General features: G+C 36.2%; 1 protein-coding gene across 2 annotated transcripts in view; it reads left to right on the top strand.

Annotated features, from left to right (window-relative positions):
- LOC123523217 (heterogeneous nuclear ribonucleoprotein M-like) overlaps positions 1-12,140 on the top strand; it is a 32,535-nt gene extending 20,395 nt beyond the window's left edge. Inside the window, exons 10-15 of one of the 2 annotated variants that reach the window (XR_006681061.2) lie at positions 322-373; positions 1,307-1,408; positions 2,144-2,213; positions 9,857-9,960; positions 11,142-11,214; positions 11,627-12,140. Coding sequence is in view for 1 of the 2 variants with exons in the window: in XM_045300921.2 (XP_045156856.2) it covers positions 322-373; positions 1,307-1,408; positions 2,144-2,202 (213 nt within the window). In the remaining variant the exon portion in view is untranslated. Of the gene's footprint in view, positions 1-321; positions 374-1,306; positions 1,409-2,143; positions 2,974-9,856; positions 9,961-11,141; positions 11,215-11,626 lie in introns of those variants that run through there. The other variant, XM_045300921.2, reaches the window with a different exon arrangement.
- Positions 12,141-17,441: the final 5,301 nt, after the last annotated feature.

Raw genomic sequence — 17,441 nt, forward strand, 5'->3', positions numbered from 1 at the left:
AGATTGAATGTTAAATTCAGAATTTCAAATGATCATGATTTTATGACTGTTTCAGTCACAAAAATGTATTTAGGTTAAGCTGATCACCGTCTTAGTATGCTTGGCGTGTAGAATGGTGGATCGTTCTTGCCAGATGCCCGTCTGTGCCTGGTATATTGCTCACAGGAGCACCACAGTCTAATGCTGGAAAGTGGCAATGTGACCGAAAATTATGGCATTGTGTAGTTAAAACCCAACAAGATAAATTAATAAGATTAATTTGCTGACAGGTGATCATATGAAAATTTAGGTGTGTACAAACAAGTGTGTTTCCATTTGCAGCTGCCATACTCTGTTGACTGGCAAACATTGAAGTCCAAATTTCAAAGTGTTGGTAAGACCTTTACATTTATATGTTTTACAGCCTCACCTAAGCCTCATCTTACTAGATAATATTAAATTGGGCATAAATACATTTCGTTCGCTACAATATAATAAGGATAACTATTTTACAAATTGTACATTACGTCAATGAAAGTAAAATATTTACAAATTTATGATTTGGATCTGAATGAAAGTTTTAAGGTAGTTCTGTATGTTTGATAAACCGGAAGTGAAGGCGTAACATCATTTATCCGGAAAACGTAGAATACAGCCTGGATTTGGTGTACGGAAATGAAAATCATTTTAATCGATGACAACCCGCAAGAAAATTTAGTACAGTGGATCTGTTACTATCTTTCTAAAGTTAAAATATGATATTAAAACAGCTGATAGTTAAATAATTCAAAATAATGTCTGAAACATTATAGACCATACATGTATGTTTATTTACGACTGAGAAGTTTCATTAAAAATTTACATAGAAAAATCCTATTCGTGAAAATGTTATGAAATTTGTGATTTTCCCATAGACTCCCATTATGAAAAATTACGTGAGGTCCAAATTTTTCAGATCAGTCTAGCAAAAAATTAAGCACACCACCCTATTTTTTTTATTTGCTGTATTTTCTAAGTGTATACTGAAGTTACGAAAAATCAAGTTTTATCAAATTCTGCATTGTAGAAAAAAAATCGATCTGAACGTGCAGAACTACCATAATTGTTAATGTTTCATTTTTAATAGCAGAGATTAACACACAGCTATATAGGCTGATTGTAGTATACTTTAAAGTATTATTTTTCCCATTGAATAAAAGTTTTCTTTTAATATGATAGGTCATGTTCTAACTTCATTAGTTTTTTGTTTGTCATTCAAGAAGAGCTGAATTTTGCTGTACTAGTTTTCATTTTATAATAGATAGAAATGGCTTAATCTTGTTTTCAGGTGACATCAGATTTGCAGAGATAAGCAAAAATGACAAAGGAAAATCGAATGGCTGGGGATTGGTTAGTTTCAGACGTGAAGACGATGCCCAGGTTGCTGTCCGTAAGTACATCATTGTTGTACTTTTGGTCAAATATGTGCCCCTCTTAAACAGTCATCTGGACCTTTGTACAATGTATAAGATGTTTTCTCATCAGACTAGATTTACTGTACTGGATTGTATATATAGCCTAGTATACAATATCGTTATTAGTTCCATAATTGTATAGAGTAAAGCAGCCTCTGTTGTAGAGTGGTTATGGTGTCTGGCTTACAAACATTTGCCTGTGTCTTCCATGCTTGGGTCATCATGTGAGAAAGGCTTCCAACTGCCTGGTTTAGGGATTTCAGTGTTCTACCCACTGCCAGCCTTATATGAAATAATAATTTAGGAACTCTTTTGCACCATCTCATATTGAAAGTCACCTGAACTTTATTGTTGTGACTTTCCAAACAAACTAATGTAGAAGTGAGTTGTGCTCTGCATTTTAGTCATGTATGTCCATCGCTCAATACTTTCTGGAATGCAAAAACTGATTCAGTTTACTTACCATAGTTACAAATGTTAATTAATCATTTGAATGTTTAATGACTATAATTACTTGTATGGTACAAAAGTACACTAATAGTCCAATAGCATAGAACCAGATTCTGTAATTGCAGTGTTCGCCCTTCTACTGTGTACCAGTCTAAATGTTAGTTACAGATGAAATTATTTCAAATGGCACCTAATAAACTGAAAGGCTGGCAGTTTGAAAGATTACCATTTTATACATGTACTGGGCATTCTATTTTCAGAGAGGATGAACCGTGTAAACCTGGAAGGACGGGACATTGTTGTGAAGCTTCTCAACTGATACTAACACTGGTATATGTCGTCATCATTCATTTTGTGTTGGATTTGATCATGGTTCAATACTTGGTGTATAGTTGGATATTTTACTGAAGGATCAAGTTTGGGGCCGAAATGTGTGTTTGGTGTATTCTGTTCTTTACTTGGGGCGTTTTAACCGGAAGTTCCACTCTTGACACATGAACTTACTTTGAAGAAATTGAATCTCGGATGTACAGGCCTTTACTGAAACTGTTTGAGATTTATTTCCTACCATTGATGATAGTGAGTTAAAAATTGCATTTTATTGTGGCCTCAGGTTGTGGTATCCTGTATTATGGTTAACAGAAATTCGATTCAAAATTTGAAATTAAAAACTTTCTATTGTAGAGATGGATCTATTGAAATTGTTGAAAGGTTTTGATGACAGTTTGTGCCATTTTGTGATTGTTACATCAAGATCTGTCTGAAATCAAAAGATCCAGTTTTGCTGTTCCATATTTTAATCTCTACTATAAACTGTGCATATGTTGGGCTCTTGGAAAGGAACAAGCTCTGTTTTGAATCATGCTTCCATATATTTTCAGTGTAAATTTATCATTTTTGCCATGTTCATTACAGTTTTGTTTTTATCAGTGTCTCATCTTAGATCATTCATTGGGCCTCTTACACATCCGTTGTGGTGTGTAATTAAACTGTCATATTTTAGTTTCTAAATAGGCTTTGACTGTGAACACTGTCCTATGTTTATGTAAAGATCTTGAAAATGGAAATAAATGTGTTGCCATAAACTAAGGTTTTCTGATTTCTTGTATTTTCTTGTAATGTTATAAAATGCTAGTTGATGTCTGGTGTTTTAAACATGTAACTGTTAATAAGAAAAAGTTCTGTTACAGTGAAACTATTGAGCGTGGTGCTGTCATACAGTAACTCTCTTCAAGATAGAATTTTTTCAGACACTTTGGGTAGGTAAAATTTGTGAAATGATGAAATTGGAAAAACTGTGTTTGAAGGTGGAGTTTGCATGCAGAACATAGTATTGCACCATTTGAAAAACTTGAATTGCAAATGATGTGTTTAGGGCTGTAAGCAGTACATGGTGTTTGGAAAAAATCGAGTTAGGAAATGTAAATCCTGTTCGGAACAAGATGGTGATATACCAAGCCTTGCCATATTTGTACGGGATGTGCGATTAAAACTGTTTTTCCAGGATCGATTATGTCCTGCAGGTGGGAAAATGTGGCAAGTACTGTTGCTAAGAGTACAATGTATCTAAGCAGTCTTGATGAGTAGAAAGCAGAAAATGAAATGGTTTGGAATGTGTGTATTATGAAACGTTGCATGATAGAAGATCATAGAAATAATTCATGAATTGCGTCTTGTTATTCCAGACCTGTATATGTAAGATCAAAGTCTGAATAGAGGCTTATTAGTTTCCAAATGAAGATTAAGTACATAGACCTGTTTTAACGTTTGCAAAGCTGATTTATTTCATACATGGATAGAAGTCATTCAGAAGTGAATACATATGGCTATATTTTCTTATCTTACATCTCACCGTAGAGTAAACGAAGCCAGTGTTGTGTGCTTCTGAATTTCCGGATCTGAAACGCAACATAATCATGGTTTGAATAGCAAATGCTTTGTGGGATCTCATTGTATGCTTTTTCGAGGCAACTCGCATAAAATGTACATTGCTCGTATGATACTGTGTGATATATATATATATGTATTTTATCGAATTTGTCCATTAAAGACTCGGGTAGCTCTAAATTCTTAATGGTCTGGAGTTAAATCATTGTAAAAAGGCTATTGGAAGGAAAGGCATTTGAACTAATTCAGTGTTGAGCACTAAAACCTATATGTGCCATTTTAGAATTCTGCTTGTATCTTCTTTTTTTTTTTTGCTGTGAAAATGTTCATTGCTCTAGGAGAAACAAGCTTGTATTGTTGCTCATTTAAATTTCAGGTATTATGAAAGATATTTAAACTGTAACTGTGATGGTATAAATTGAAATGGAATTTGAATTACTTCTGTCTTTTTTAGCTCGTCTGATTTTTGAAAAAAATCTTTGAGGTATTGTCTTCACTTGATCGTCGGAGTCAAGTCAAGAAGAACTTAAAATGATTTTGAGAGAAAATCCTTTTAAACTTGATCAATGAGGGAGTTGAAAGTAAAGCCTGACAAAGAAATGGTAGCTTTTTGAGAATTTCTTGGAGCTGTACAGGAACAAGTTTTAATCTGACTGAAGCTACATTTTTCCAAGAAATTATTTCTGTCGTACACAATCAGGAACAATGGGAATGTAAAGTTTGTTTTGAAATCTAAGCTGGATATTGACTTTAGAAACATCAGAAGCAACGTTCCACAATAGAGTTTGATTGTTGATGAAACACAAAAATGTGTTACGGCTCAGTTTTGCCAGGCGGACAAAATCCCCCTTTCTGATTTTGTAAAATAGAAGCTTAAAAAATCAACAAAGTAAAAAAAGATTTTAAGATGGTAATTATAAACTGTTTTTTGGAGTGAAGTGAAAGTTTGGATGTGATTGAAAAAATAAATATGGGAGTGTTTGTCTGCCTCGGTCAAGTTGAGCAGGAGGGTTTCTGTTTTTAAGTCGGTATTTTATATTGGCACAGTGCACTGCATTAATTGAATCTAAATTGACAAAAGTTGCCTGATAAAAGATTTTTGTTGCAGTTTTAGTTTAGAAATTTATTTGTGAACATGCAGGTTTATGAATTGTGTAATTGTCATGTTTCTTTTTATGGTATTTTTAAATACATATATGTCACTTGTTGAAAGTATGGAGTTTTTTGACTGTCAAGTTAGAGATGTCAAAGAAACTGCCTGTTGTAAGGTGTTAAGGTCAAGCTACATACATGTTCTAATTCCTTTGATAAAATGTCAAACAATTACTTCGGAAGCTGTCATTGATCTATCATTTATTTTAACTGTCATGGATTCAAATAATGGATAGGGTGTATATGTTCCGTTTTATTCAATGTAATTGTAGTTCACTAGGTTGTCTATAAGAAATGTCCGGTCAGCAGTTAAAAAATGTGGCTGAGAATAGTGAGTCATAAAAATGACTGTCAATATATACAACTTTGTACCTCAAGACATGCTGCAGACACAACTGGCAAGAACCCTGTTAGTCCTTTTGTCTGTAGAGGTCAGTAACTTGCTTGTTGAATATAATCTGTTAGGCAAGGTCAGTTTGTTTTCAATTTCAGTTTTACCATTAATTAGATAGCACCTGCAATAAGTGGCTTGAAAAACTTACCAACAGCAGAACTGTTATTGTTTAAGAGCAAAACATTGGTTTTAAATATTGTGTGTATATTTATTATATTGTGTTTCAGGATGTCAGAGGAGTTCAACTGCTTTATACTTGGCACCATTGGTCACTTTTTTGTTACTTAAATATGTAGTTGGTAGCAATTTCTATTCTTGTCAAGAAGGCATTTAGTTTTCAATTTGATAATGTCAGAATCCATTTTCTGCCTTCTGTATACATGTATATAAAAGAATATAAAGGGGTGTGTATGTTATGAATGTGCGTGTTCTGTGCAGTTCTATCAAAATATGTTAATAAGTGCACTTGTTTTTTCTCAGGAGTTTCCTAAGAAAAATGTTTTTATTGCATTTGACAATGCTCATACAGCTGAAGGACGTAAGCTGCCAAGGTAGAACTTTGAACATACGAAGTTGATGAATGCAATGTTTCTGCAATGAATTGGATAACTGTGTTCGATTTTTAAAAGGGTGTTTGCGATAATGCTTTAGTGTCAAGCCTATTGACAGATTCTGAGAAATGCCAGTTTGAAAGGGAAATGCTTACATGTTATATCAACTTTTATTAAGATGGCCTTTCTTCATGGAAACTTTGTAGAATCTTTTATTTCGAAGATGATGATTTTCAGCTGACAACTTTTCCTCGTCTACTGGTGAACATGAATTTGTAAGTTATGTCTCCTTTGTGTAAGTATATTCTTTGTACATGTGGGATCTCTGTCAGGTTTTTTGCTTTATGCTTCATTATGCAATGTGTGTCGTTAAACAAAGTTGAGGCTTGTATAAATTATTTATTTAGAATAATTTTACCGTTAAACAAATTATACAGTTTGGGAAAACGTGGTTGAAGTGTTTGTTAGATTTTATTCGGCACCATGGAATACTGGTACTGAAATTCGAATTTCTGTTCCAGTACAAGCCTTCCTATTGCCATACTTCATAGTAGCTGCTTAAAGGTTCCTCAAATAAGTTCGGTAGTCAAGAAAGTGCATTTTATTTAAGCTTGCATAAGTATAAACATGCACCACAATTGTTTTACAGGAAGGATTAGTACCATTTCAGAGGCTAAATGACTGATGTTAGATCGCTCATCTCGTCAAAGTGGGAAATATTTTATTATATATTTGTAGTGTCTAGGAACATTTTTGTTCGGAAGTAAATAGTAATAGGAGGCAAGCTTTTGTCCTTGACAGTGCAGTCCTTAATACAAATGTAGGAAAATATTGTCTCACTGCTTGGGAATGAAAGATAAAGTTTCTGCAGGAATAGTGCATAGATATTACAACATTTCCTTTCGTGAGTTATGAAGTGTGAAAGATCTTTTTTAGCTCATCTGATTTTTTGAAAAAAAATGATGAGTTATTGTCATCACTTGAGCGGTTGTCGGCGTCGGCGTCTGCGTCGGCATTGCCTGGTTAAGTTTTATGTTTAGGTCAGCTTTTCTCCTAAACTATCAAAGCTATTGCTTTGAAACTTACAACACTTGTTCACCATCATAAGCTGACCCTGTATAGCAAGAAACATAACTCCATCTTGCTTTTTGCAAGATTTATGGCCCCTTTTGTACTTAGAAAATATCAGATTTCTTGGTTAAGTTTTATGTTTAGGTCAACTTTTCTCCTAAACTATCAAAGCTATTGCTTTGAAACTTGGAATACTTGTTCACCATCATAAGCAGACCATGTACATCAAGAAACATAACTCCATCTTCCTTTTTGCAAGATTTATTGCCCCTTTTGGACTTAGAAAATCAGTTTTCTTGGTTAAGTTTTATGTTTAGGTCAGCTTTTATCCAAAACTATCAAAGCTATTGCTTTAAAACTTGCAACTCTTGTTCACCATCATAAGTTGACCCTGTACAGCAAGAAACATAACTCCATCCTGCTTTTTGCAAGATTTATGGCCCCTTTTGTACTTAGAAAATATCAGATTTCTTGGTTAAGTTTTATGTTTAGGTCAACTTTTTCTCTTAAACTATCAAAGCTATTGCTTTGAAACTTGCAACACTTGTTCACCATCATAAGCTGACCCTGTACAGCAAGCAACATAACTCCATCCTGCTTTTTGCAATAATTATTGCCCCTTTTGGACTTAGAAAATCATTTTCTTGGTTGAGTATTATGTTTAAGTCAACTTTTCTCATAAACTATCAAAGCTATTGCTTTAAAACTTGCAACAGTTTTTCACCATCATAAGTGGACACTGTACATCAAGAAACATAACTCTATCCTGCTTTTTGCAAGAATGATGGCCCTTTTTAGACTTAGAAAATCATGGGTAGGACAATATTTCTATTACACAAAAAAAATCAGATGAGCGTCAGCACCCGCAAGGCTGTGCTCTTGTTTTAAAGTGCAGTTTTAGGTGAATCTCTTGTTATAAAGTTCTTTAAATATCTGTCCTTTCTGGTTACTGTAATTGTGGTTTATGGTATCAAATTAGAAATAGATATATTACCTTGTTTGTGCATTCTTAATTTTCTAAAACATTTCTTCTGAGAAATTAATTGGTTTTCATACAGTAATTGAGCTTAACCATGAGGATAAAGCCTTGCTGTTAATGTATTGTTTTCATAGAGATGTACATTTTATCACATATTAAAATAGTTTTTGGTAACACATTTCACATACACAACTATATTTGATAATCCACTACACACTTACGTTTTTTGTTAATCCCCCGCCGTGGCGGAGGGATTTTAGGAATGGTCTGCGTCCGTCCGTCCGTCCTTCCGTCCGTCTTTCCGTCCTTCCGTCCGTAACAAAATTGTGTCCGGTCCATATCTCCTAAACCCCTTGAAGGATTTTCATGAAACTTGGGTCAAATGATCACCTCATCAAGACGATGTGCAGAACCCATGAGTCAGCCTTGTTGGTTCAAGGTCAAGGTCACAACTCAAGGTCAAAGGTTTGAGCCTGCCATTTTGTGTCCGCTCTGTATCTCCTAAACCCCTTGAAGGAATTTTATAAAACTTGGGTCAAATGATCACCTCATCAAGACGATGTGCAAAACCCATGAGTCAGCCATGCCGGCTCAAGGTCAAGGTCACAACTCGAGGTCAAATGTTTGAGCCTTCCATTTTGTGTCCGCTCTATATCTCTTAAATCCCTTGAAGGAATTTTATTAAACTTAGGTCAAATGATCACCTCATCAAGATGATGTGCAGAACCCATGAGTCAGTCATGCCGGCTCAAGGTCAAGGTCACAACTTAGGGTCAAAGGTTTGAACCTTCCATTTTGTGTCCGCTCTATATCTCCTAAACCCCTTGAAGGATTTTCATCAAACTTGGGTCAAATGATCACCTCATCAAGGCGATGTGCAGAACTTATAAGTCAGCCTTGTTGGCTCAAGGTCAAGGTCACAACTGAAGGTCAAAGGTTTGAGCCTTCCATTTCGTGTCCGCTCTATATCTCCTAAACCCTTGAAGGAATTTTATAAAACTTGGGTCAAATGATTACCTCATCAGAACGATGTGCAGAAATTATGAGTCAACCATGCCAGCTCAAGATCAAGTCACAACAAAGGGGTCGAAGGTTTGAGCCTTCCATTTGGTGTCCACTCTGTATCTCCTTAACCCCTTGAAGGATTTTCATCAAACTTGGGTCAAATGATTACCTCATCAAGAACTCATGAGTCAGCCATGTCAACTAAAGGGTCAAGGTCACAACTGAAGGTCAAAGGTTTCAGCTCTGTATCTCCTAAACCCCTTGAAGGATTTTCATGAAACTTTGGTCAAATGATCACCTCATCAAGACGTTGTGCAGAATTCATGAGTCAGCCATGTCAGTTCATGGTCAAGGTCACAACTGAAGGTCAAAGGTTTCAGCTCTGTATCTCCTAAACCCCTTGAAGGATTTTCATCAAACTAGGGTCATATGATCGCCTCATCAAGAACTCATGAGTCAGCCATGTCAACTCAAGGTCAAGGTCACAACTGAAGGTCAAAGGTTTCAGCTCTGTATCTCCTAAGCCCCTTGAAGGATTTTCATGAAACTTTGGTCTAATGATCACCTCATCAAGACGTTGTGCAGAATTCATGAGTCAGCCATGTCAGTTCAAGGTCAAGGTCACAGCTAAAATCAAAGCTTTTACCCTTTCACTATCCATAGCAGTGGCGGGGGATTTAGCTGTCTTTCAGACTGCCTTGTTCACATTAAGGAATTAGCTGTTGTGGATTTATCGAATTATAACAGTGAAATAGAAAAATGTTTAAAAGTAACATATTTGGCAAGATAGCATTCTCCTTTTTCATTTAAACATGTTTTCCAAGTCAGCTCAGCCTAAAATATAATTGCTTTTCTGATGAATCTTACTTAAACAATTGCAAAATTTGTTAAATTATATCCAGTTTTGTTGAAACACTTTTGTAACATATTTTAGGAGAACATGCTCCCCTCTGGTATGGCCAGGATTTAGAAAAGGATAACCTTACACAGTGGAATGCTGCACGCACACTGGAGTATGAATGGATTTGGTGATTTGTGGTAAGCATATAACTCTGTAATAAAATCGTTTCACTTCTGATATTCATAGCATGTATTATTATGTACTTTTCTTCTGTTAAAAAGGCTTTTATTTTGTTTCTGATAGTGAAAAATGTATTTTATTTGAAACTTTATTTTGCTTTAGATATGAAAATACATGTAGCATAATTATGATGGATATTTTGAATGAAGCAACGTATTGTGTAAAGACACCAGTCATCCGCCCATCTGTGAACAATTTTCTTTATGCTTGGTAACTTTAGAATGCTTTGACCTATGATATACAAACTTGATACATACATTGCTTATGGCGAGTGGATGGCCCATATTGATTGACCAAAGGAAAGGTGAAAGAGACTTTGTACAAATTTTAAAACAGTTTCCTCTCAGTATGTAGAGAATATATCAATCTATGCTTTGCAAACTTAGCAGACACATTGCTAATAGAATGGAAAATTCCTGTTGTTTTCAAGTCAATGGATTAAAGTCGCAGTGACTGTTAGTACAAAAATCATCCCCACTCAATATTTTACACCTAAGCAGGCATATAACCTATGGGCAGTGAAATATCCCTAAGGATTTTGAGGTAAATTGGCAAAAGATTGAGTCACAGTGATAGATTCTTAAAAAATGTTTCCACAAAGTATGTCAAGAATGCCTTGACGCACGGTCCTCAAGCTGGAAAGTGTGCATTAGATGACTCCTGATGTTCTTCAGGTCAAAGAGTCAAAAGACAAGGTCACAGTGAAAAAAAATTCCCCTCAATATTTTGAAAACAAAAGTATGACCATCAAACATGGCAGGTACATTTATTGTGGATATGAATGACTCTTGGTCAATAAATCAAAGGTTGAGTTCGCTATGACCATGAGTCACCAATGACTTGGCTTGATTTTAAAGTTTCTAAGTCAAAGGTTATGGATCAGTGTTACTTTAAGTGGTTAGATTTAAATTTTAACGGTAATATTATAGTGCTATCATTCCGTTTGCAGTTTAGTTTACGCTCGGTAATTGATCCTCGTGTTTGAAAGGCACATTGCTACAGGTGCACTTTGCTGTGCACAGTGGAGCTCTTCTTGAAACTTTGAAGTTTTACTCTTGGGACATAAACATTATCAAAATTGCCTTTGATAATTAGTTAGGTCTTGTTCATTATTCCATTTGATTTTATCTTCTTACAGATCAAGCAGTGTCAGAACTCCGCTATCAGCTAGATTACTTAAAAACACTTTGCTTCTTGTGGAACAAACGCAGGTGAGATGAAATATTTATTTGAAATTCTTTACTCCACATTGAAATGATTTGCCTGTTGATATTTGATGTAAATTTATTGCTGATACCTGTAGCAGGTTTTTGAATTTAAATGTGTATTAGTTAGATATTAATCATTTAAAAGCATTTCATAGTATAAAGGGGAGTGTTGTGTTTTCTCATTTAGTCTTTCTGAACCTTTTGTTCTAGCACACTTTTGCATTTCCTCACCTAAGCAATGTTTTTGCCAGCTAACTTCATAAGAGAGGTTCATATTTTGTCCAAAGTTTATTAGATATTTAGTAAAAGGGATTAAAGAACTGATAAAAAATATTGAATAAATAGCTGGCCTTAATCTTGTACAAAATTTAGACATGTTAGCAAAGATAAGTACTGTTTGATGTTTATTTTACAGGAGTTTGCTGGAGTTTCGTATAGTAACAAGTTCCAATGAGATTGAAATGTTATGCTCTGAGTGAGATTAACAGAAAATGAAGAAAAGACATTTGACACAGAAGCAGAATGTGATTTATAAATGTTGGAAATGAATTCTGTTTGTCAGTTAATTTAGTAATGGTATCAAGAAATGAAAAGAAATTTGACTTGGAAAACTGAGAAAAACATTCAACATAATTTTTTAAAGTCCTGAGAGATTACATACTGCAGTTATGCCTTAGTTTAGTCACACAGTGAAATAAATCTAATAAAGTTTGAATGCCATAAACTGATGTCTTTTAAATATGTTTTGCTTACAGAGTTTGGTTATATTGTTTGTTGTTAAGTAAGGAGAGAGCTTGTGGTTCCGAAAACATACTACATGTTCATGTATAATTTTAATTGATGTACAAAAAAAGTGGAATGAAATCCTAAGTAGTAGCTATTGTGAATATACTTTGGAAGTATAGAATGAAACCAAACTAAAAATTGGAGACCCAGTCTGATTATATCTGTGCCAAACATGTATAGAAATATGCAAACACCCTCAAATTCTTAAGCCCCAGCTTGAGCAGAACTCGGCTCCACATACATAAGTTTGCAGCTGTTCTTGCATTGAACATTATTGCTCTAATGTTGCACATAATTTCTGCAGAAGTTGTGTATATGTCACGGCGCAAGGCTAATAACCTGTAAATATTTCATAATTTGTTTTTGATCGCCACTTTATATGGACTACCTTTTAGCTCACCTGTCGGGTAGTGACATCGCCCTTCGTCCGTCCTTAGTCCATCCACAATTTCTTGTGAACACGATATAAACCACATTTTGCAATCAGTTTAAATCAAACTTGCACACAACTTGTATTGGCATAAAATCTCGTCCCTTTTGAAAACTGATCCCATCCTGGGTTCCAGATTTACGGCCCCTTAAAAGGCAAAAATTTGCTATTTTGGTTTTTGCAGCCATATAGTGATTTGGTTTGATTTGATACCAACTTGCAAAATAATTATTTTAACAATTTTAAATCTTGGATTGCATGATGAATCCGTCAGATCCAGTCGTAGGTTCCGGAGTTACAGCCCCTGAAAGAGCCAAAATTTGTTAATTTTTACCTTTTGAACACGATAGAAGTGACATTTTACATTCAATTTTAACCACACGTACACACAACTTGTCAAAATAAGATCTCGGTTCCTGTTAGATTCCATCATGGGTTCTAGAGTTTCTGCTCCTGAAAGGGGCAACATTTTCTATTTTGGCCCTTTCAGTCATATTATAGATGTTTCATGTTTTGATTTGATACAAACTTTGCACAGAATGTTTATCTTGATGATCTCTAGGCTAAGTTCGAAACTTGGTTATGTGGGGCCAAAAACTAGATCAGGAGGTCAGATCAAAGGAAAGCTTGTTAATACCATGGAGGCAACATTTATGAACCTATATTTTCTTGAAACTTGGTCAGGGGTCAAAAACTAGGTCACCCAGTCAAATCAAAGGACACTTTATGTCTACATTTATGACCATTTCTTCATGGAACTTGGTCAGAATGTTCATCTTGATGATTCCTCTGCCAGGTTCGAAACTTGGGTCATGCGGGGTCAAATAATGGCTCCGGTGCTGAAATCAAAGGAAAAGCCTGTTAACACTAGAGGTCATATTTATAATCCTATCTTCATGAAACTTGGTAAGAATGTTTATCTTGATGATTCCTATGCCAAGGTCGAAACTAGGTCATGTGGGGTCAAAGGTTACAACTCCAGTCTAAGGAAAAGCTTGTTAACACTGTAGAGGCCACATTTCTGACCTGTCTTCATGAAACTTGGTAAGAATGTATATCTTGATGATTCCAAGGCAAAGTTTAACAGGTGAGCGATACAGGGTCATGACCCTGTTGTTCAATACATTAGCTAATTGCCTATTTGCATCATTGGTTCTGTGTGCAATGCCACATGAATAAATCTGCGGATGTTTCTGAATTATATTCTGGTACCTAGTATACCATGTGAAAATGATAAGTTCGCTCAACACGGTGCTAGAGGGCGTGGACGGTAGCATGCATTTCCACGACTCGATCAACTGAGCGCGCAACATTTTCGTTTTGTCTTGTTGAGCGAACTGTTGAGTTTCCACTTTTTCTATTCCAATTCTTCTGTGACCTTTCCTAATTCATTTTGATATTGTTTAATACTTTCATGCACTATGTAGTTTACAGAAATAACTACTTTCTGTATTTTTATACGCCCGTTTGAAAAACGGGACGTATTATGGGAACGCCCCTGGCGGGCGGGCGGGCGGCGTCCACAGACCTTGTCCGAAGCATATCTTCTACATGCATGAAGGGATTTTGATGAAACTTGGCACAGTTGTTCACCATCATGAGACGGAGTGTCATGCGCAAGAACCAGGGCCCTAGGTCTAAGGTCAAGGTCACACTTAGAGGTCAAAGGTCAAATTCAAGAATGACTTTGTCCGGAGCATATCTTCTTCATGCATAGAGGGATTTTGATGAAAGTTGGCACAATTGTTCATCATCATGAGACGGAGTGTCATGCGCAAGAACCAGGTCCCTAGGTCTAAGGTCAAGGTCACACTTAGAGGTCAAAGGTTACAAGAATGAAATCTTTGTCCAGAGTTTTTCTTCATCATGCATAGAGGGATTTTGATATAACTTGGCACAAATGTTCACCACCATGAGGCGGAGTGTCATGCGCAAGAACCAGGTCTCTAGGTCTAAGGTCAAGGTCACACTTAGAGGTCAAGGATACAAAAATGAAAACCTGTCCGGAGCATGTCTTCTTCAGCATAGAGGGATTTTGATATAAACTTGCACAAATGTTCACCACCACGAGACGTAGTGTCATGCGCAAGAACCAGGTCCCTAGGTCAAAGGTCAAGGTCACACTTAGAGGCCAAAGGTCAGATACAAGAATGACTGTCCGAAGCATTTCTTCTTCATGCATTGAGTGATTTTGATGTAACATGACACAACTATACACCATCATGAGACGAAGTGTCATGCGCAGTTCCCTTCTTTCGAATTACTTTCCTTTGTTGTTACTATAAATAGCTTATATTGTAACTTTTTCATTACTAGTCATAGGGAAAAATCGAGACCACTTTCCTGTAGTACAATATGCATGCTACATCCAATTTTGAGGTGTATTTTGACCAGTCTCTGCCTGGTTAAGATTTTTGTGAGGACTTACAATTTTTTTTTTTATTTTTTTTTAATTTTTTTTTTTTATGATTAACTTCCCTTAGTTGTTACTATAAATAACTTATATTGTAACTTTTTTATACGCCCATTTGAAAAACGGGACGTATTATGGGAACGCCCCTGGCGGGCGGGGGGGCGGGCGGGCGGCGTCCACAGACCTTGTCCGGAGCATATCTTCTACATGCATGAAGGGATTTTGATGAAACTTGGCACAGTTGTTCACCATCATGAGACGGAGTGTCATGCGCAAGAACCAGGTCCCTAGGTCTAAGGTCAAGGTCACACTTAAGGTCAAAGGTCAAATTCAAGAATGACTTTGTCCGGAGCATATCTTCTTCATGCATAGAGGGATTTTGATGAAAGTTGGCACAATTGTTCATCATCATGAGAAGGAGTGTCATGCGCAAGAACCAGGTCCCCAGGTCTAAGGTCAAGGTCACACTTAGAGGTCAAAGGATACAAGAATGAAAACTTTGTCCGGAGCATTTCTTCTCATGCATAGAGGGATTTTGATATAAATTGGCACAAATGTTCACCACCATGAGGCGAGTGTCATGCGCAAGAACCAGGTCTCTAGGTCTAAGGTCAAGGTCACACTTAGAGGTCAAAGGATACAAGAATGAAAACCTTGTCCGGAGCATTTCTTCTTCATGCATAGAGGGATTTTGATATAACTTGGCACAAATGTTCACCACCACAAGACGTAGTGTCATGCGCAAGGACCAGGTCCCTAGGTCAAAGGTCAAGGTCACACTTAGAGGCCAAAGGTCAGATACAAGAATGACTGTCCGAAGCATTTCTTCTTCATGCATTGAGTGATTTTGATGTAACATGACACAACTATACACCATCATGAGACGAAGTGTCATGCGCAGTTCCCTTCTTTCGAATTACTTTCCTTTGTTGTTACTATAAATAGCTTATATTGTAACTTTTTCATTACTAGTCATAGGGAAAAATCGAGACCACTTTCCTGTAGTACAATATGCATGCTACATCCAATTTTGAGGTGTATTTTGACCAGTCTCTGCCTGGTTAAGATTTTTGTGAGGACTTACAATTTTTTTTTTTATTTTTTTTTAATTTTTTTTTTTTATGATTAACTTCCCTTAGTTGTTACTATAAATAACTTATATTGTAACTTTTTATACGCCCATTTGAAAAACGGGACGTATTATGGGAACGCCCCTGGCGGGCGGGCGGGCGGGCGGGCGGCGTCCACAGACCTTGTCCGGAGCATATCTTCTACATGCATGAAGGGATTTTGATGAAACTTGGCACAGTTGTTCACCATCATGAGACGGAGTGTCATGCGCAAGAACCAGGTCCCTAGGTCTAAGGTCAAGGTCACACTTAGAGGTCAAAGGTCAAATTCAAGAATGACTTTGTCCGGAGCATATCTTCTTCATGCATAGAGGGATTTTGATGAAAGTTGGCACAATTGTTCATCATCAAAGAGAAGGAGTGTCATGCGCAAGAACCAGGTCCCTAGGTCTAGGTCAAGGTCACACTTAGAGGTCAAAGGATACAAGAATGAAAACTTTGTCCGGAGCATTTCTTCTTCATGCATAGAGGGATTTTGATATAACTTGGCACAAATGTTCACCACCATGAGGCGGAGTGTCATGCGCAAGAACCAGGTCTCTAGGTCTAAGGTCAAGGTCACACTTAGAGGTCAAAGGATACAAGAATGAAAACCTTGTCCGGAGCATTTCTTCTTCATGCATAGAGGGATTTTGATATAACTTGGCACAAATGTTCACCACCACAAGACGTAGTGTCATGCGCAAGGACCAGGTCCCTAGGTCTAAGGTCAAGGTCACACTTAGAGGCCAAAGGTCAGATACAAGAATGACTTTGTCCGAAGCATTTCTTCTTCATGCATGGAGGGATGTTGATGTAACTTGACACAATTATACACCATCATGAGTCGAAGTGTCATGCGCAGTTCCCTTCTTTAGAATTACTTCCCTTTGTTGTTACTATAAATAGCTTATATTGTAACTTTTTCATTACTAGTCGTAGGGAAAAATCGAGACCACTTTTCTGTAGTACAACATGCATGCTACATCCAATTTTGAGGTGTATTTTGACCAGTCTCTACCTGGTAAAGATTTTTGTGTGGACTTACAATTTTTTTTTTTTATTTTTTTTTTTTTTTTTTTTTTTTTTTTTTTTTTTTTAAGATTAACTTCCCTTAGTTGTTACTATAAATAACTTATATTGTAACTTTTTTATAATTGACCGTAGGGAAAAACCAAGACCACTTTTCTGTGGTACAACATAGATGTTACTTTCCAATTTTAGGTGTATTTTAAGGTATCTCTACCTGGTAAGGAGTTTTTTTGTGGACTTAGAAAAACAAAACACTTAGTTATTACTAAACAACCACAAAATTAAAATTCCATTTGCAAATACAGGTGCTAGAGTAAAGAAATTTGCTGTGACGGGCGTATATTGTGACATTCTTGCACTCTTGTTTATAATTGACCGTAGGGAAAAACCAAGACCACTTTTCTGTGGTACAACATAGATGTTACTTTCCAATTTTAGGTGTATTTTAAGGTATCTCTAC

This window comes from Mercenaria mercenaria, chromosome 8 (genome assembly GCF_021730395.1).
Source record: "Mercenaria mercenaria strain notata chromosome 8, MADL_Memer_1, whole genome shotgun sequence".
NCBI lineage: Eukaryota > Metazoa > Mollusca > Bivalvia > Venerida > Veneridae > Mercenaria > Mercenaria mercenaria.